We start from the raw sequence: 20,494 nt of genomic DNA, 5'->3' as shown, positions 1-20,494 counted from the left end.
TTCAGCTCCTCGAACTCAACTCAACTAGTCCTTGCAGTACGCATACGGCGTATCTTAGCTTTCGTCACCATCTTTATAAAAAAAACATCAACCTTCAAATGCAGGAGAAATTTTTAATTGTAAAAATACACAGCGCGTTTTTATGTAAATAGTAAAAAAATTTATTTTTTAAGATTATCTTTAAATGAATGTCAAATCATAGATGAAATGTCATATAATTAAATTTGAAGGTAAGAGCGAACTCCAACTAATATGACAATCCTATGTGGATTGACATATGAGTTTTCATATGTTAAATTTGATATATAAGAAAAAATGATGTTAATTTTTTTTAATTATTTTATTGTGTGAGTCCTATTAATGCACAAATTATAGATTTTGAAAATGTATTTTAATTGATTTCTTTTTAAAATAGATCCTACAAATATCATTTATAACAAATAAACATATCGGTTAGAAAAAGAGAAAATCTGACATTGCCACGTGAGCCATCAAATTAATATTTAACATTTATATTTTGACATCTCATTTGAAGTTCCTTTAAGTTATTAATTTTTTAACACACATATTCCACTATTTATATAATGAGAACCACCTCGTGTGTCGATCACACTAAAAAAAGGAGATGGATTGTTTGCCCTCCCATTTCCATCATCTTCTGTTTTGTGTGGTCACGGTTAAGCCACGTCAACATTTTATATTCCTATTACTTTTTGTTTTATTATTTTTATTAAAAAATCAATATAAAATATTGACGTGACTTAACCGTGACCACACGTACAAAAGATGATCGAGAAGAAATATCTCTTAAAGCAGCAACACCGTCAGTACTTTCAAATATTAATTAATCCAAGTTAAATTAAATTAAAGTGAATAAAAATGGAAGAACCAGAAGGTCGTCGCATGCCTTGACGTTGTGAACACACTCACATCATTCATTGGGTCGTCGTCGTCTTCTTCTTATTCTTATCGTACTCCCCAAACCCTCCAACACCACCGACGACAACCTCTCGAATCTCAAAAGTCTCCCGTTTAGTCATCTTCTTATAACATGATTGTGTCTTAAACTCGAAGGATTATTGTTTTTTCCAACTACTTTTTTTTGTTTTTTTTTTCAAAAAATTCAACATGTTTGAATTTTAATTCTCAAGGAAATTCAGATCAAAGCGAGCGAGAAACGACGCAGCTGCTTCCTCTTCCACATATGTAAAAAAAAAGAAAATACCTGAGATTCTGATACTTCAAGACGACGGCTTTTAGCTTAAGCTTCTTCTGCAAGTGCTTTTCTCGAAAGCCCAAATGCCTTCTTCTTCGTTTCCTCTTCACAAACCCTGCAAAACTACAACCTCCTCCTCCCCTGGTTGTTCTTCTTCTGCTACTTCCTCCGTTCCTGCTCTGAAACAGGACAGTGGTGGGGGCAGCTCCGACCAGAGCCCGCGGCGGCTCACCCGGCAGAGGAAGCTCCGCCACCTCAACAGCCAGGACCTGGGTTCTACCGTCCCTGAAAAATCTTACTCCTCGCCTACTTCTCCGGAATATTCGACCCAGAAGTCAAGATCGCCGGGTCGCGGGTCCAAGTCAATCCACTGGTCTTCTGCGCCTGCTGCTCCGCAGCCCTTGCCCCTCCCTGAATCGCACGTGACCCGGAAACCCGAATTTGCTAAAGATGGGTACTTTGGCTGCAGGTAAAAGAGAAGCCTTTAGAATTCATCAGTTTTTTGTTTGTGGGTATTTGATAAGTGCTTACTATGTGTTTGTTAAAATGCCGCACTGGGGTGGTTTTTTACTGTTTGAACTATCAGGAAGGTCAAAGGTCACACAACCTCAGGATCTGCAGCGCCGAGTTCTTATTCGAGTCAAGTTGCCACAACCTCAGGAGGATCAGCAGCACCAGCTAGTGCCTATTCGAACAATCGTCGAGGGGCACTCTCCCAAGATGCTAACAGTGGTGGTTTCTTTAATAACTTTGGTCTGAATATTCTTTCTAGGAAAGCTCTGGCGAATGGTGTATCAAGCCATCCGTTTAGCCCCCAAAGATCGAAAACGGTCGATAGTTATCCGATACTTGTTGCCCCCACTTCACCCGTTAATTGTTCAAGCAACTGCCATAGGGGAACGCCGCACGAATATGAAACTTGCAACACCAGCAGGAGTGCTCCAACAAGTCCTGCAGTTAGTCCCAGGAGATCAACTCCCACGGGGGACTTTTTTACTTCTTTTGGGGCTCCCCACGAACAAAATCAGGACGCCTTTCCTCCAAAATTATCCCCAAATAGACCTGCTCATAGCCCCAGCCATTCTCCTACATCTCGAAGTCCACGCTTCAACCAGAAAATTTCAAATGGAAATGCATTTCCTTTGCATTCTTTAGAGAGGGCTGAAAGTATTAGCCAAGTCAGTGCACACCCCTTGCCTCTGCCACCACAGCAATCTGTCATGCAGTACAATGCAGAAGCTCTATCCACATCATCAATGAAAGGTCAATGGCAGAAGGGAAAACTTATTGGGCGCGGCACCTTTGGTAGTGTTTATCTCGCAACCAACCGGTATGCTAGTCCCCGGAAGCTTTGTGCTACTTTCTCTTGACTTTATTTTGCAATGATCATTATTTTGTTTTGTTCTTTTGAATTTAGCTCTTTTAAAATTTTCTGATTATATGACAGTGAAACCGGGGCCTTATGTGCAATGAAGGAAGTTGATCTCATCCCTGATGATCCTAAAGCTGCTGAATGTATAAGGCAATTGGAGCAGGTCCTTTTCTGGAGTCCTTTACTAGTTTCAATTCATAGAGCAGTTGTAGCTTATTGTTGTCTACCTTTAGATTTCTCTGGACCAACCAAATCTGCAGATTTAGGGAAAGTTTTGCATGTACTTGCACTGTGTCTGCTTGTATTGATCATAGGAAGGAGTGAGTCGGTCAATATTTTCTGTAGGATAGAAGGTCAAAACCCTTCATAGTACATCTCTTCGCCTATGATCAAGTTACATATCAGATGTGCTCAACTATGCTACTGTACATTCTGGGGTAGCTTTTTATGTTTCCCATTTATCTTTAGTATGTTCTAGAACCGTTCTTACTAGCTACCTGTTGCAGGAAATCAAAGTCCTCCGCACCCTAAAGCATCCAAATATTGTGCAGTATTATGGTAGTGAGATGGTGAGTATCTTTCTTACATGTGAAAGTTTATTAAAATCTAATCTTTGCAAGTTTTGCTAAATTGGGGAGTATTGTTTATGCATATGCAGACCGATGATCACTTCTACATATATTTGGAATATGTTCATCCTGGATCGATTAATAAATATGTCCAAGACCATATTGGAGTTATGACAGAATCTGTAGTTCGCAATTTTACTCGCCATATCCTCTCTGGGTTGGCTTTTTTGCACAACACGAAGACAGTTCACAGGTGATAATAATGCTTGGTAGCAGATTTATATAACATATTGTGACATCACTTATCTGTTAAAAAGAGCTTGTTACTTCACAAATTGCCACGGCTCAACAAATGATGAGACAAGAACCTTAGGCAAAATGTTTTTCTTCAAAGAGAATATTTGGATATGCTGCAGAGATTCTTAATACCTTTCCAGCTGGTTAAAATGGGCAAAACATTTGGAGAATCACTGTTGCATTCCTTCCAAGCTTTCTTTGCCTTATTAATGATGTTCCAATTATTAATCTAAAGAAAGGTTATTAGCTGATCATGTTGTATTCCTTCGGAGCTTACTTTGCTTTATTGACGATGTTTCGATGTTTGTTCTAGGGATATAAAGGGTGCAAATTTGCTTGTTGATGCGTCAGGCGTTGTTAAACTTGCCGATTTTGGGATGGCAAAACTTGTGAGTAATAAATTGTAAACACCTTCAGTTTGCTTTGGCTCCTGACATAAACTTGACAAATCAATTTTTGAACAATCCAATTCATATGACTCTGAGCACTCCCTGCAGTACTTTCGGGGTTTCATATTTAACTTACTTTTTGTATTCAGCTCAATGGGCAATCGTACAATCTTTCTTTGAAGGGCAGTCCATACTGGATGGCTCCTGAGGTAAGCACATCATCATTATATACAAAATCGTAGATGGCCTGTAAACACTGTATATCGATTATATTCGCTTGGTTTGTTTCATGCAGGTCATAAGGGCTGCAATGCACAACAATGCTGATCCTGATCTTGCTTTGGCTGTTGATATATGGAGCTTGGGTTGTACCGTCATTGAGATGTTCAATGGAAAACCTCCATGGAGTGACTTTACAGGAGTGAGTTCATGTTGAAACTTGTTATGTTTTATTCATCATGGCTTTGGATTTTTTCAGAATATTGTCAACTACCCCTAGTTTCATGTGTACAGTAAAAATCCGACAACATGCGGTTCGAGAATAGCTTTATTGCTTTATAAGTTTTTAACATCATGTTGTCTTCCTTCTGCCAGCCTCAAGCTATGTTCAAGGTTCTAAACACCATCCCGGATATACCAGAAACATTGTCTGCAGAGGGAAAGGACTTCCTCCAATGGTGCTTCCGTAGGAACCCTATGGAGAGACTATCAGCTAGTGACCTACTTGAGCATCCGTTTGTACGATATTCACCCGTCAGACCTTTTCAATCATAAACCTAATAGTAAGTTTTCAATTCAACATCCATAGGTCAATGAAGTTTGGAAAACTAAATTTCAATGGTAACTAGAGCCTGAGAGTTTTTTATATATGACCACTAAGTAGATATCTTGGCATGTTACGTGTGCACCATTGCAGGATAAATTGCATATATCGATCCCTCCACACGCTTCTAATTGAGAGGTGGCTTTGCATCATTCTTCATCCTAAACCTCTGAAATCGGATGAAATGGAACCAAATTTTATCAAATTTTATCTCACGTTCCATTTGGAAGAAGCCCTTTTCTTCGGGAATGCCAATGCGCAGCTCCAGTAGAGATTTTCCATTGCTTGGTGTGCCTCTGATGAAGTTGCATAAGCTTCACCGGTGAATCAACTGAGCGGGATTTGGAAGCTGGTGTCGAGTTGAGGACTTGGAGCTAACACGGCGGGTTCATAGTCGGGGAGAGGATCGATTTTTCCGTGGAGTTAAGATTATTAGTAGGGAAATGCAGATAGAGACTGTATACTCACTCACTTATAACAGGTGATGGGAGTTGGTCAATCATTAATTTGTAAATACCAATTTATGTGTATTCTAAATAAAAACTTCAAAACTTTGTTTCCCATGTTTGTGAGGATGTCAAAAGATATGTATCTAATTTTTATTTGATGCCTGTGTAGTTGTGTTTTTTTGTCCATGTGGGACGCATACATATGGAAAGGATTCTTTTCATTATATTCACCAAATAAATGAATCTAAATTTTTAAAATTTGATTTAACGGCTAAAGTTATTATAATTTTTAAATGAGCTTTCTGTTTTTAGCTGTTTGATCAAATTTCAAGAGTTCGAATTTATTGATTTGATAGATTTGATGGAAGGGATCCGAAAATGATTCATTTCCCATACATATTATATAAAACATTACTTTTTGGTGGGACTCAGTCAAACCAATGAAAAATAAATAAGTTGCTTTGAAAGTGGTGAAACTATTTGAAAAATCATAACAAAGCATTTCACGCTAGATTAGGATTCTCTCTCATTCTTTTTTCATCATCTTTCATCATTTCTTCTCATATTTTCTTATTTTGTCTTTCTCTTGTTATAAAAAATTAATATAAGATGTTGACATGACTTAACCGTAACCGTTCAAATAGGAGGGGAGATAACGGAAGGGAAAAAAAGAGAATAGAGAATCCTACTTCTTTGACGCTAGCAGCTTGATATCAATTCCCATCAACCTTAACAAATCGATTAGAGAAACATCTGCTGTCAAAACAAAATGTTGGAGCATCTATTGTAAAATCAAAGACTCGGTTGGAGATGTTCTACGTAGCTTGCAAAACAAAGTAAAAGTTCGAAGACAAAAGTGATACAAGGCTTATAGGTGGGTTTAGTCGGAAAAAGATCCTCGCTAGATCATTTTTATGGGGATCTAGAGGATCTTATGATCGTGTTCACTTATCCTATATCATGTGGTAAAAAATTATTTAAAATTTAAAATTTAAAATTAAATATAAATAGCACACGATGTACAATAAATAGATACGATCACGGATTCTTCGGATCCTCATAAAAAAAAATCCGATGAGGATCTTTTTCCGGTTTAGTCAAATTGAAAGTGGTGAAAAATATCTAAATAACAACTTTTAAGTTCTCATTTTCCAATGAAGATTTTTGAATTTTTTGTTTAAGTGGGACCCATACATAAATATACAATATTATTTTTTGGTGAATCTCAATCAATGAAAATTCTTTGAGTATAAATTCAGACTCAAAACTCTTAGTGTTTTAATCTTAGAGTTTTGTGCTCATGATAAGAATCGTTCATATTATGAATCACACTGTAAAGATCTTCTCTACAAAAATAAATTAAAATTAAGGTCGTTTAGTCAATCTATTGTAGCAAATATATAGAAGGTACATAATGCTTTTACCAATACTGTTCATTTGTTTTTAAACAGTTTGATGATGCGACCTTAGTTTTAATTGATTTTCGACAAAGACGATCTTTATAGGCTGATTTATAATATGAAGGGTTTTGATTATAAACACGAAGTTTCATAAATTGACAACGAACAATTTTGAGAAATTTTGAATAGGAGTTCTTACTTATCTTGAGTAGCAAAGTATTACTCAATGAAAAATGAATAAGTTGCTTTGAAAGTGATGGAAATTATTTAAAAAAATCAAAACAAAGCATTTGACGCTAGGAGCTTGATATCAATTTCACATCAACTTTAACAAATTGGTTAGAAAAACATTTGAGGTCAAAACGTGACGTTAAAGTCATCACCGTGAAATCAAAGTCTAAGTTGAGATGTTATAAGTATTGGTTTGATATAAAAAATAGATATATAAAAAAATTAAGCTTAAAAAGATGTTTAGTAAACACTTAAAAACAGCTTATTTTCACAGTTTTTTATAAAGAAAAAAACTAAAAAGTGAAGCAGCAAAAATAAACTTATTCTTACAGCACAACAAAACCAGTTTTTTTTTCAAAACACAGCAATATCAAACCAGCCAAGTGGCTTGCAAAACAAAGTAAAAGTTCAAAGACAAAAGTGAAGTAAGGCCTATAGGTGGGCTTAGTCAAAATTGACCATTTATAAAAAATATATAAATATCCATGAATCTTATTCTTTTTTTTCATTTATTTATTATTATTTAAAAAATGCGGGTACACGTGTTAACGGGTGAAGTAATGCGCGCTTCCCGTATGAAATAATTGGATTTATTTTATTTCTTTTCTTTTCGAATTTAATCGGTTTAGTCTCACATTCTCACTGGGTAACGGGAATGGGGCTTCTGCTACTGCAACACCGATACAACAGCTCCTACCAGCCATCTCGCGGCCGCTGGAAGCCCCCAAATTCTCCGATGGGGAAGCCTCTTTGCTACGGTATTCGACTCCTTTTCCTTTCCGTTCCTAACTTCATCGCCGGCGTAGTTTTTCACGGAATCAATTTCGTGCTTTGATTTTTCGGCAGACGCAGGGAATGCTGAAGTTTCTCAAGGCCTGATCAATCGGCTTTACAGCGTCTTCTCCGATGGCATACATTTTGCAACGCCGGCGTCCTCCTTGAGGGCCAGTGAACTTTGAATTGGTAATCTCGTCTCTTGCTGTTAAATTTGTTAGGTTTTAGTTTTACCACTCAATGCACGATATAGGGACTGTTTGGAAATACTTTTTCAGGAAACACTTCTGCTCAGAAGCACTTTTGGTGGAAGTCCTTTTATCTGGAAGTTATTGAGTCCTGGGAAAGCACTTCCTGAAGGACTCCCCCGAGCAGATTACTTTTACATGTCGGATACTGGAAACCGAAGGACTCTCCCGAGCTCCAAAAATGTCGCTTCGAGAGCGGGAAAGGCTTTTCTCTGCCGAACGGAGGATTTTGGTTTATTTATTTTTTTGAAGCAAAATATCACATATTAAAACAAATTTAATTTGCTATAAGGAATTGGAAATCCGGAGATTAAGAAAATTAAAAACAAAAAAAAGGGCGATCACACTCTTCTGTTTATCTACTCAGTGCAACCTCGATCTCTAGCTTGCACAGCTCGGCGTCTTTGCACCACTGTTCGAATTCGGCGAAAGCTTTAAACAACTGCTCAGCCCCGTCATCCTCCTCCTCGTCGTCGGCTAGGGGTACCTTCTTCACCGCCCTCTCAAACACATTCCTCGCCCTCGCAACGTCGCCATTCTTCATCTCGAAGTGGGCATACCGAATCCAGTTCCCTGCTTCTTCAGGATGGAGTTGTACCATCCGTTCATAAATATGTCTAGCACTCTCGATTAGTTCATCCAACTTGACGGAGGAGTGCTCGCTGGAGTTTGTTTTCTTCTTGGGAGGTCCGAACATATTAGCGTTCTGGAGCTCACTTGCCTGACGGAGAATTTGGTTGGCGTTGGCTCGGATTTCGTTGACGGAACTCATGGCTGTGAATCGGATAAGAGAGAGTGATGGCTGTTAGAAGTTGAAGTTTGTATGCAGATCGATCGGTTTATAGAGACTTGCGTGTATATATATGAGTATACATATATATACATATATATACATATATATATATATATGTGTGCGTGTGTGTGAGTATTTATCCCATAATTAGTAGGAGAGGATTAGAGGTAACAAGAAAAATCCAGAGGCAATTAGGAATCCCGTTCCCTTTTGAAATAGGAAACTTAAAACTTTTCCTTGTTCGTAATTAGGTGGTTTAATTAGTTAATTGGGACAGACGGGAAGAAAGGGAGACAAAGAAAAAGAAAGACGTTGCCACGGGAAAGAGCCGCCCGCCACAGGCATAGAATAACGGAGAAGCCGCCCCGGAGGACGGCGCTGAGCGGAGCTCTGTCTAGAACTCATGCATGCATGCATGCAACTTTATCATCTCTAAGAAAACATGTATCTAACCGGATAATTGAGAAATTTACAGAAATTTAAAGTAATTTTCTTTTGTTGTCAAGAAAATTAAGTATTTTTAAAAAGTACATATTTATGTTTGTAATATTCAAATTAATTTATTGACTAATGGTAGAACTAAACAATATCAGCAACCACAATAGAACTTTATCTCACTAAGGGGACTGGGGTCCGTTTTAAGCTGTACAAATCTCAGAGCGCCAATGTTCTCATTAAGTAAGGTCGGCTCAGTTTTGGGTATAACTAAACAACATAAAAAAAAAAATTTCTTCTACAAGATAACACATAAATAAAAGACTAAAAACTAAATTCAAGAAGCCACGTAACACTACAGTCAACTAACCACTTAGTACTACGGTCTGGTGATATTCTTCTTCACTTGAAAGTAAGAGGTCTTAAGTTCGAATCTCGTGAATGGCGAATTCAATACCAAATTAGGCTGCCAATTGTGTGGCTTAGCCGAACTCTCGCTATCCTTATGTTGAGCAAAAATTGTACACAATATGTAAACAAATAATTCACTTGACACAATTTCACCCTCGTTCATTTTTCTGAAGAGGGTTTTATTAATTTGAGTTCGACCCATCTAGGCCATGCTCCTATTAATTACAACCCTTCTTTTGATAAAGGAATGCCCTTTGATTCTAATATGAATAAATCATAGCTTGGGGATTTGGGTGTTTATTTGATTTTGTGACTGCATCTAAGTAGAGCCCTAGATTGCCTACATACCCTTGTTGAGGGATCAAGTCACTCGTATTTCATGATGTATTTGTTGGGGTTTCATGCCTTGTGTAGTTTCAGCTCATTCAGGCAACGAGCATTTGATGTCTTATGCAGTTTTAACTCGTGCGGGCGAGTACTTTGAGCCATTGGAGCATTTGATGTCTTGTGCGGGCGAGGACTTTGAGCCATTGAAGCAATACTCAGCTTCGTGCCATTTAAGATTTGATTTTGCTTTGTGCCCTTCGAGACTTGTCGTGGTGCAATCGATTTTGTAGCTAGCTGCTAACTCTTCTTATCGGGCATGTAATCATGCTTGTCATCTAGTCCTTTTGTTTTGATTAAGAAGAAACTGCACTGGGGCTTGCTAGTAACAATTGACTTTTCTTCATGAAGCTTTCTTCCAATTCACTTTGCTATTTTGGAATTTGGGCATTTCTATGGTGCTTTTCTTTACGATTTGTTGTTTGTCTTCATGGAGCACACCCACTTTTAGGTTTGATGTTAATGCTTCAAAGCTTTTCTTAAATTTGCCTTTCCTCCACTTGAACTTTTCAAAAAGCTATTTTTGGTGACTTTGGATTCATGGAATATGCCATTTTGACGTCCTCTGTACTTCGGCCCAAATACTTCTTACTGGGGGCCATGCTACTCTTTTTCCAGAACATCATTTGAAGAATGGAGCAACAACCAAAGATAAAGTGTCATCATGAGCTGGACATTTCTTCTTTCAACTAGTATAAAAAAGAACTTGTCATTATAGAAAATAGTTTCCTCCTAATTGTTCTTCCTTGTGGTCAATGAGGGTTGTTGTTTATGTTTGTCTTCTCGTGAGATTACCATAGTCTCTTCTTCACATACCAAAGACGTGAGGCATCCTCCCTTCACATTATTTCTTTGTGAAATAATATGATATTCTTGAGTTCCTAGTGTAATAGAGCGCACATCAACTTGTAAAAAAAAAAAAAGTCTTTGAGATGGCTTTTTCCTTTTGATTTTCACCTGAGTGCCTTCCCCAAGGGAAGGTTGATAGCAGGTATTTTCCTTTTCTGTGAACTTGGGACAACTTGAACTCTTTTAGGTCACATAGGACTTTATGTGCTGAAAAGAAGACCACATCCACAATTTTTATTTACTTTCGATGTAATAAAAGCCTCTTTTGTATTTTTGGCTGAAGCTATTTCTTCCTTTTGAGTTTTAAACTCGTTTTTTCCCTTTTCCTTTGCAGTTTCTTTCTTTTGACAAATTTGTAGAGAATTATGCTTGGAATAAATAAAAAAATATTTCCTCTGATTCCTTCACGGGATTTATCCCACAAGGGTTCTATTCAAAGTGTCCTTTTTTTTTATATATTATTCTTTTGAACTTTCAATCCCACTTAACATGGAACTTTAAACCCATTTGTCCCGAGTTTATCTCCAACTTTGTCAGCAAGCTAATGATGACTAATATTGATGACTTAGTCATAAAGATGATTAATATTTAAGTCATATGAGTTACTAAGGCGGTAGCATTTGGACGCTTCTTTTTGGTTTACATCCACTTGTTGTCTACTTGCTCTCCACGTGCTAATTTCGGTGCTCAGCAGAAGCATAAAGGATAAGGAAAGGCTTTGCCTTTTGGTGCATTAAATCAAAGAGGAAGGCCTTTTTAATTGAACTTTTTAATTCCAATGCCACGTAAGTGGCTTTCCTCATGGTGATGACGATCATGATTTGCCGTCTTTTCACCATTTTCTAATAATATTTTGACTTTCTAGGGAATCGTATGCATGGCATCCCCATTTGTTTGCTCTTCATCACTTGCTATTTGCATTTCCTTTCTTCATGGAACTTATGAAAGCTCCGAAGACTTTTAAGAAAATTGCACCGAAAAGCAGCAACATGTTTTAATATTTAGAGTAGTGATCATTATATGAGGAAGGCAACAATGGTCTTTGTTCTTGCTACGAACTCCATAGAAGCGATAAGAAAACAGGGAGTCGTTTGTGCAGTAGATTTTTGAGAGCCTCATTTTGACCTTTAAACAGACTTTTTGAACCTCATGCTATATTGGTTTCCTTCAATTAATCCTTCTACTATCATCACATTGAGGGTGATCAACAAAAGAAAGAGAACAATTCATTTCCCGCAAGCCTTCTATGTATCCATGCACGCATCGTCCCTTTTTCTGTAACTCCTGGCTGCCATGAGATGCTTGTTTGGTCCCAAAAAGAACTCTTATGTGGCCTATTCTTTCTCGCTGTCTGTGACTAATGACGACAATAATTGTCCGTATGAATCCATGAGCTTGCCACCTGGATCATCATGCTCAAATTTGTGCGGTGGTTGTGTAATGGCGACGTTGAAGTCGCTGGTGTTGTCCTTGGCTTTGTCTTCCGTTTGACATCAGAAGTGGTGATGCAAATGTTGCCTTCTTTAACTTCTTCACACTGACCACCGCTGCCACCTTCTTATTCGAGCCTCTGTCGAATTTATTGATGGTCTGGACCCGCGTGCCCAACTACATCGCTTGGTTCACCGTCCTCCAATTGCGGATTACACTGCCCTTGGGCTTTTTTCGGATGACTGCCGAAGACAACTGTTGAAGAGTGGTGGTGTTGCGGTGTTTGGTTGCAGTTCTAGAAATCTTTAATTTTGAGAAGACAGAGCATGGTGTTGGGACACTCACGAAGCTTTCAGGGATGTAGTAGTTGATGACGGAGTAAGCAGGATGTGGGCGTAACTACTTTGGACTCGGATATACAGCTGTGATGGCGGTTGTTCCTTGAGAGTTCATGTGGCTTTCTTTCTCAGTTAGACCGTTATGCATATCATAATCAATTCAAGAATACGGGGAAGCGTGCTTGTCCTTGAAGATGGGACCACGGCTGTTTGACCTTGACATAGGCTCGCATGTTGTAGGGCGTTGATGATGGTGAAGGCACAACGACGGTGGTGTTAGAGCCATTACAGCGTCTTGGATTTGATTGGAGGATTAATAGCAGCGGCAGGGAGCGAAGCTCTTGTGTGTTTTTGTTCTCTTCAAATTTAGGTAGAAAGAAAACATGTGGCTGCTGCCATTTTTGGACTGCTTCGTGTTGTTATTGCAAGTATAGAAGAACACAAGGGTTGCTAGCGTATAGATTCTTTGCTTACCAAAGTTTACTCAAGAAAACACCTACCTGCAAAACAAAATTTCTGGAAAGAAAATGAAAAGAAGAGAAACATAGGTTTTGTACCTTCTGGTGGTTGTTTGTTGTTCGTTATCCTTCCTTGAAAGACTTGGTTCAGATTTCTCTCTCAATTTCTCTCCCAATTTTTGCAGAGTCTCCCCTTCTTCTTCTCTTTGTGTCATCTCCCTTGATGCAGTTAATGCCTATTTATAGGCATCCTAGGAAGGCTCTAGAGTTTGTTACGTGGGGGGAGATGGAGGCCATGACCTCCTGCCACTTTCTCTTAACCTCTCCCATCAACTGTGCAGTTTTTCCACGCTTTACAGAAAAATAGGAGACCTGTTGCATGTTACTTCCCCCTTTTGTAGGAAGAAACACATATTTTTTTTCTTTTTCTTTTTATTTTATTTATGGATGTTTATCTGTATGTAAAACTCATCCTCATTTTTTTTGGGTTGGATTACATCTTTGTTTTGCCTTGTAGTTTGACCCAATTTGTATGGACTCTATTTTTATATATGTTATATATTTTTGTTGTTCAACACCTTAGTGTAAAAATATCAATGTACTCAAAATAAAATAAAAAACACTACAATCGACTAGTATTCCTCCACTCTTTTGGATAAATATATACTTTATTTAAAAAGATCAAAAAAGACAAATTCAATATCAAATTAGGCTGCCCATTGTGTGGCTTAGCCGAACTCTCCCTCTCCTTAGTGTAAAAATATCAATATACTCAAAATAAATAAATAAAACACTATAGTCGACTAATATTCCTCCACTCTTTTGGATAAATATATAATTTATTTAAAAAGATCAAAAAATAAATAAAGTATAACAAAAATCAAGGATTCATGGTTTAAAATGTTTGCATTTGCATTTGAGTGGATTTTCTGCAAAAAAAAATCCCCAATATTGTTAACGTGACGCGTGTTTCCAAAGTGAAACGACAAGTCGTTGATGGGGTTTACAAACACCTTCGTTCCCGCTCCCGCGCGCCCCCACTGCCTCTCTCACTCTCTCTCCTCCGAAAGAGCTCCAGTTCTCTCACTCCTCGTCAATGGAAAATGTGAGAATTCTCACAGTCGCAGAGCTACTCGCGCGCGGCCGTCCCCTCACCGCCACGTCCTCCATCTCTCCCAACTCGAACCAAAAGTCAAAGCTCCCCACGCGCTCCGTTCCCACCCACTCAAACCCTAGCCCCAATCCCAACCCTAGCCCTAAGTTTCTCACTCCTCTCGACCACTTCGCCGTCATCGTCGGAACCCTAGCCCTCCCCGCTACCACCGCTGCATCCGATTCTCGGTGCTCCTACAACACTTGCTTCCAATTCTCCGACGGCTCCGCCGCTTCCATCTGCTGCGATATTCTCGATTTTGACGCTCGGATTATCGGGAAGAAAATCAATGTTCTCGCTTGGAATTTCATTCCCTTGAAACGCAGCGGCGGGTTCTTGGAGATTATCAGATGGAGCTTTCAAGATTCCAATGGCGGACTACGTCCCTGCAGTTCGAATTTTATGTATGTTCCTCTGGCTCTAGGCTCTTCGACTGGCCACGGAGATGGATCCAGAGCTCGGCATGGTATATTCGGCGCATTGGATTCGGTTAGCCCTTTGTCCAATGTTCCGTGGACAGCCGGTGAGAACAATTCGAACACCAATAAGGCTTTGGATTCGAGCCATTCCTCGAATTTCCGAGGCTTTTTACTCCAATTTATGGTCTGTGAGTGTAAATTTTGTAGTTCAAAGGATTCAGTTCTGGCCCTGAAGGATTCAGTTCGAGGGAAAGATACACATTCTTTTACCAAACCAGTGTTTGTATATTGTTCCGGTTCTGCTTCATGTTGGCATCCTGTATTTACGAAACTTGTAGGAAATGTTGTTGCTTTTTCGGGCTTGAAAAAGAAGGTGGTTTTTATAGGAAGGAAAGAGTCTAAACTAATGTATGTAACTACGGAAACTTCTGCATTGCATCTGCTTAGATTGTCCAAAAACTGGTTGCCGAAATGTGCAGCTGTTACAAAAGGAAAAGGTGAATGTGGCACGTATAGAGGGCTAGTCAAAGGGGTGTATATGCACGGGATGGTTGTCGAGCTGGACAATGAGGTGTGGCTTTTATTAACTGATCAACTGCTTACTCCACCACATAGTCTAAGGGCGGGTGCTCTCGTAAGTCCTATAAATTTTGTTCCTTTCCTGGACTCGAAATATTTTGATCTATACTATTTGCCTATGTATTTTCGTTTAATTCTTGGCTTCTCTATAGGTTACTGTGAGAAATGCCCATTTTGTGAATCCCAGATTTTCTTGGACAAGAATGCTTATACTTGGTGCTTGCTTTAAGACTAGTGTTATTGTGGAATCTTTCTCTCCATTGGAAACTGGGTAAAGCCATGTCTTTTGAATTGTACTTGAGATTCCCTGAAATCCATGTTCACAAAGTTATCTAATTGTGAGCTGCAGGTGTCATGTACTTTTACATTCACAGAGTTCGTTGGAGAAGTTCGTTGAGTCCTTAGCATTTTCTGCCAGATTATGGTATTGGTTTTGGTGATTTCTATATTGTGTGTTTGGATGGGAAATTTTGTGGTTTGGTGTTCAATGTTTAGAGTATATTACTTTCCTGTTTGGTTTACCAAGTTAGATGGTTGGGTTTCAGGGTATTGCTTGTTGCCACATGTTTCCGGAAAAAGTTTGCTGGTATCTTATCTGAAAAGGAGATTTTGGGAACAAAATATGTAATTTACTTCTGAGCTGGAATTCTTGTTTTCTTGCATAGTAGTTGTTATGTTATATCTAAAAGGTGAGTTGGATGGTTGGAAGGTGCTGCCAGAAGGAAGGGTTGGTTCAGACATATGCTAGTTCACATTTCCCTTCTTCGATGCATAAAACTCGGGTAAATTGGTTTTGCTTAGGTAGAAACAAACTTAGTCTTTTTAAAATTTCTGTCAAGATCTTAAATAGTTTCTTTTTGCAGCATGGAGTATTTACAGAACTGTGCAACCATGATTCATGTGTCTGCAGTTGTGAACCATACATTGGCAACCTGAATTTGGTATGTCCATGGCCAGAATCATTTATGCGATCCACTTTTGCTTTGACTTGCTCTGTTTTATATTGGCACATTCGATCTAATATAAAATTTTCAATTTCTTATGGTTTTTTGGTGTTAGGTTAGTACTGAAAAGTAACTTTCATATTCTTTTCTTAAGTTCAGGTGGTGCCCTTATCTATTTTCATTTGCCGTTGTGAGGCCTTATGGATGAAAGCAGTGCAGTTGGAAAGTAACTGTGGAAATTTGCACGATAACAAGAAATATAGCCTTCAGTTCTGTGAAGGAACATCTCATGTTCAGTCAGTTAGAAAGATTTTTTCAAGTGAAGATCTAGGTGTAACTTTGATTGGAAGTTTGAAGGTTCGTGGTTGGTTTTGTATTTCCTAATGTCTTTAGTAATACTGCTGATACATTTGCCAATTATCTAAACTGTATTTGAGTTTTTACACAACAACAATACATGATAGTATCTGAGTACAAAATGCTGGTGAAGTAATCGAAAGGTGTAGGTCATTATGACAGAATATGATTTACTATATTGACACTCAATGTTCAGGTGTTAGCATTAAAGAGTTGAATCTCATAAAAACAAAAAAGCAATTTTATAGTCCAAATCTGCACAGCTTTCGTTGTTTTACCATCTCTATCATTGTATAATACTATAATGTATGTGTAATTCAACAAATTATATTTATTGCAGTTGATTTATTCTTCATTTCATATTCGATTATACAGACTTCTCCATCTTCTGGAAGACTGCAGTTGGTTGATGCAACTGGGAGCATTGATGTTCTTGTACCAGACCTTCCATCAACTCAGGATGCCAGTAGGATATACAAGGTCGTGATTGACAATAGTGTTACCACTCATTCTCCATTAGAAATAACCACCTTTCTGGAATGAGATAGCTATTGATTGGTACATGTCCAATAAACCTTTTGTATCTGGACTCACTTAGTTCTGTTTGGCTTTCCAGGTAGTTGACTACAGTCTTGTTATTGAAGGAATGCCCCGGTCTGAGGATTGTACAGGATTGCTTGACAGTGATTTATTTTCATGCAGAAACATCTTTCATCTGATACCGTTGACAAGAAAGATGAACTTAACAGTTTATGTTTACTTTTGCCTGAGGAATTCTATGTGCAGAAATCTTCCCTTTTATCCTTGTACTGGACTTGGAGAAGATTTGAAGAGACTTGAAAGTGAAACGTTTGACCTGCTTTTGGTTACCCACAAATTTCCGGTTCTACAGAAGGTATATTCAAAATTTGGCCTTTTAAATAATTTCTGTAATGTTTTTAAAGCTGCGTCTATGAGCTCCATGTGTGTTTTCACAAACCCCAAAATGGAACAGTGGGACCTTAATAGTAGACGTGGCAATGCGAAATGCTTTCTGTTTTCACTCTACTTATCAGTTATCCATTTATATGAATTTTAACAGTTTTCAGGTGATTTGGTGATAGCGAACCCTTCAAGTATGTTTGTGGAGGCCATAATCTTGCCTTGGAAATTATTGTTTTCTGGAAGTGATCAAATTTCATATCCAACTAAGGTTTTAGGGGATGATCCGAAGAATTCCATGGAACCTTCTCCCAAGAGACGGAAGGTTGATCACTCATCAAGCAGGGGTTCAAGTTCCAGTATAATAGGCACTTCCAGTGAGCCAACCAGAGAACTGAGTTCTTGTTCTATTTACATGGAATCTAGTGAGAAACAGAGATATTGTGACTTGAGTTCTCGTAAGATATCTTGTTCAGCTATGATTAGTGGAGTTAACAGTCACAGTCTAGGTTCAGTTATCTTGCATTGCACAAGTGCCAAATCAAGTAATGGCAGCTTTTCCAGACAAAGTGGACAGAAGGTATTGCTGGAGTTTACATCTGAAAGTTTTTACAAGTATCAGGTATGCCAGATTTCTCCTTTTCCTGGTTAGTAGATGCTTGAGTAAATAATTTCGTAAAATAACTTGTACTAATTTTTATTTTCTTACATTTCAGTTGTTGCAGATTGGTTGTTATTATATGGCAAAGCATGATGGAGAAGATTCCTTTTGTAATCTCAGGGATTCTAGCTTTTCGAGCAGTGATTATATTCATATCCCTTCCAAGACCCATCTGTGGAGCCTTTTATTTACTCCTGATGAGAACTGTCAAAATAGTTCATCAAAAAATCTTCCATTAGATAATTCTCTGATAAATGATGAGGTGTCTGAAGAGCGTGATGAAGTACTTCTTCAGATGTCCCCTGGAAATGTTTCAGATATATCTCTCTGTCTCCCTGAAAATGCAATCGGTTTTGGAGAGGTAATCCTGACCGAATTGGAAGAGGGCCTGATCAAACCAGTCGTGACACGTGAAGAGGTTTTAATGACTCCGCCTCTTCTGTCACTTGATTTGAACTGCCTATTTCCTCAGGGAAATCTATCATCTTTGTGTGGGCAAGTGGTTGCTGTTCATAGCGTTGAAGAGAATTCTGTCGATTCATTTTTGAACTATCAGAACATTGGTGATCCTCTGCAGCTGAGATTATTGCAGAGAGATACGAGCAGCTGTATTCACGTTTTGGTGGACCATCAGATTGTAATTCTCTTCTCCTAGTTGTTAACTTCTTATTAAAATAAGATAAAATAGTGTGCCTATCTCATTTCATCATTTTAATCAAATAGGTAAGGCTATCTGGTTCTTGGAGTAAACATTCCTTTCCTGTCGGGTTTGGACCTGGTGTGGATGCAACGTTTCACCGGGTTCTTGAATTGCGGTATGCAATCTAATTAGTCTTTTCAAACATAATTAATTATCAGTTCACTTATTTAATGTTGCACTGCTATATATTAGTTTGATGGCTTGATGTCTATTCTTTGATTTCCAGGGGGCAAAATAGATGGATGTTGACATCTGCATCATTTATTGTAATCAATTCCATAAGGGCAGTATGCTTTAACAAAAATTCAGTAAGGGTAGTCAATGAATCGTGCAGTGACAAGCGCTCCGGTCCTGCTTCATACGTTCAGAATGATAGGCCTCTAGACATTGTTTCTTCAGGTTTGATTTCTGAGTTGGTACAGTGCTTGGATTCAAAGCCAATGCAGTTTCATTGCAGGGTAAGTCTTATATTGTCTTGTTTCTCTTTACGATTGAATCTTGTATCTCCTTTTCTGCTTTTCACAATCGTGTTCCTGGACGGATGAATCTTATTCTTGTGTATCAACATTGGCCATCAAACAGGTTGTTGCTATCCATATCGTGGTTTTGGAGAGGAAAATTAGAAATGCCAATGATCAGCCTACAGATCACTTCAGGCCATATCTTGTCAACATCCCGCTTGCTGGTTTTGTTTTGGGTAATCTGTTTCTTTCTTCAGAAAGATGATCATATACAGCATTTTCGGCGTTTTAAAGTTTAACACTCCGTTCTACATGAATGGATGAACAAGATTTCGATTTGCTATCCTTGTACTTCTTTTGGGCTTATCTTGTTTCCTTGTTCTAGTTTATGATTCTACTTCTCTATTCTTACGTGCAGACGACGGCTCATCCCCATGTTGTTGCTGGGCTAATTCCGAAAGAGCAGCAACCTTGCTAAGGCTGTATGAAGAATTCCCAGTGTCGGCTTTCGATACCAGTGGCTGGACCTTCAAGTGGATGAGAAAAAACAACAATGCATCTAGTGCCACCGTCTACCATCTTGATAGAATTTTAAAGAACCATGACCGGATTACAGTGAAGAACTTCGGATCAATGTTTGAGTCTTCCTATCAAGATCTCACTGTCTCTGTGAGTTCAGAAAACGCCCTCAGCAGCTACGACGAAAACCTCTTAAAGTTCATAATCTTTCACGCTTGCTTCAGCAAAATTTGGGTGAGTTAGGAACTGGTTCACGCAGTAACTCTTCACTAAATGGCTCAATTATCAACTGCTGACGATGCTTCTGCTTCGACTTTGCAGACGATTGTCGGGAGGATGATGGATTCGAATGCAATCGAGCGGTTGAAGACGGCGAACGTTTTGGAAACGGAGGCGTCTGTGCATTCCATGCAACATGTTTGGGCCAGAGAAGTACACTACACAAGTCCTCTCACCGAGGCCAGGAATGTTTTACAACAACTGCTCGACGGGTGATTGTAAAATGTGAAGACCAAATTTTTGATGTTCATATAACTCCATATATTATAGCTCCCTTTTCTCATTCGTTTTACGAATTTATACGTATATCATATATTTTCTTAAAATTCAGCCAAACACATTTTAAAGAAATCTCAACATTAGCATTTTTCAGAAAACGCCTTTGCCTAGCAAGAGTAGGTTTAAACTTGCCTAGACGCGGTTGAGGTGGGCCTGAGGAGTTCAATTGGACGTCTATTTTGTTTAAAAGTTACCGAAATCTAAAAAAAATTTAGTCGAAATCAGCAACTTCGTTGCGAGTTTTGTCACTTTAAATTGAGCCACTTTTGTTAATGGTTATCTAAGCATATTCTTTTCTGTTAGACTTTTTGTGTTTTAATATTATGTTACATATCTCAAAAAACTCAAAATAAGA

The 20,494-nt window shown here is 38.4% G+C and overlaps 2 protein-coding genes across 2 annotated transcripts; both read left to right on the top strand.

Annotated features, from left to right (window-relative positions):
* Positions 1-866: 866 nt before the first annotated feature.
* On the top strand, positions 867-5,373 carry LOC103440757 (mitogen-activated protein kinase kinase kinase 5-like). The gene is made up of 10 exons (XM_008379457.4): positions 867-1,685; positions 1,803-2,546; positions 2,664-2,751; positions 3,095-3,157; positions 3,247-3,410; positions 3,768-3,843; positions 3,993-4,052; positions 4,139-4,264; positions 4,438-4,625; positions 4,760-5,373. Exons 1-9 carry the CDS (start codon positions 1,300-1,302, stop codon positions 4,615-4,617), a joined length of 1,887 nt encoding a protein of 628 aa, XP_008377679.1. The 5' UTR covers positions 867-1,299; the 3' UTR covers positions 4,618-4,625; positions 4,760-5,373.
* Positions 5,374-13,890: 8,517 nt separating this feature from the next.
* On the top strand, positions 13,891-20,141 carry LOC103440756 (CST complex subunit CTC1). The gene is made up of 16 exons (XM_008379456.4): positions 13,891-15,073; positions 15,171-15,289; positions 15,368-15,442; positions 15,564-15,642; positions 15,738-15,800; positions 15,882-15,959; positions 16,122-16,319; positions 16,695-16,799; positions 16,936-17,214; positions 17,401-17,862; positions 17,957-18,538; positions 18,625-18,716; positions 18,828-19,059; positions 19,184-19,298; positions 19,481-19,815; positions 19,903-20,141. The coding sequence occupies exons 1-16, from the start codon at positions 13,964-13,966 to the stop codon at positions 20,074-20,076; spliced, it is 4,098 nt and encodes a 1,365-aa protein (XP_008377678.3). The 5' UTR covers positions 13,891-13,963; the 3' UTR covers positions 20,077-20,141.
* The last annotated feature ends 353 nt before the right edge of the window (positions 20,142-20,494 follow it).

Source organism: Malus domestica, chromosome 08 (assembly GCF_042453785.1).
Source record: "Malus domestica chromosome 08, GDT2T_hap1".
NCBI lineage: Eukaryota > Viridiplantae > Streptophyta > Magnoliopsida > Rosales > Rosaceae > Malus > Malus domestica.
The sequence above is the reverse complement of the archived record's forward strand: the minus strand, read 5'-3'. Positions and strand labels throughout refer to the sequence as shown.

Coding starts and splice junctions, on each gene's coding strand:
- LOC103440757 (XM_008379457.4), top strand. CDS start 1,300: ATGCCTTCTTCTTCGTTTCCTCTTCACAAACCCTGCAAAACTACAACC. Junction 3,411..3,767: donor AACACGAAGACAGTTCACAG/GTGATAATAATG, acceptor TGTTTGTTCTAG/GGATATAAAGGGTGCAAATT. Junction 3,844..3,992: donor ATTTTGGGATGGCAAAACTT/GTGAGTAATAAA, acceptor TTTTGTATTCAG/CTCAATGGGCAATCGTACAA.
- LOC103440756 (XM_008379456.4), top strand. CDS start 13,964: ATGGAAAATGTGAGAATTCTCACAGTCGCAGAGCTACTCGCGCGCGGC. Junction 15,443..15,563: donor GCATTTTCTGCCAGATTATG/GTATTGGTTTTG, acceptor GTTGGGTTTCAG/GGTATTGCTTGTTGCCACAT. Junction 15,960..16,121: donor ACATTGGCAACCTGAATTTG/GTATGTCCATGG, acceptor TCTTAAGTTCAG/GTGGTGCCCTTATCTATTTT.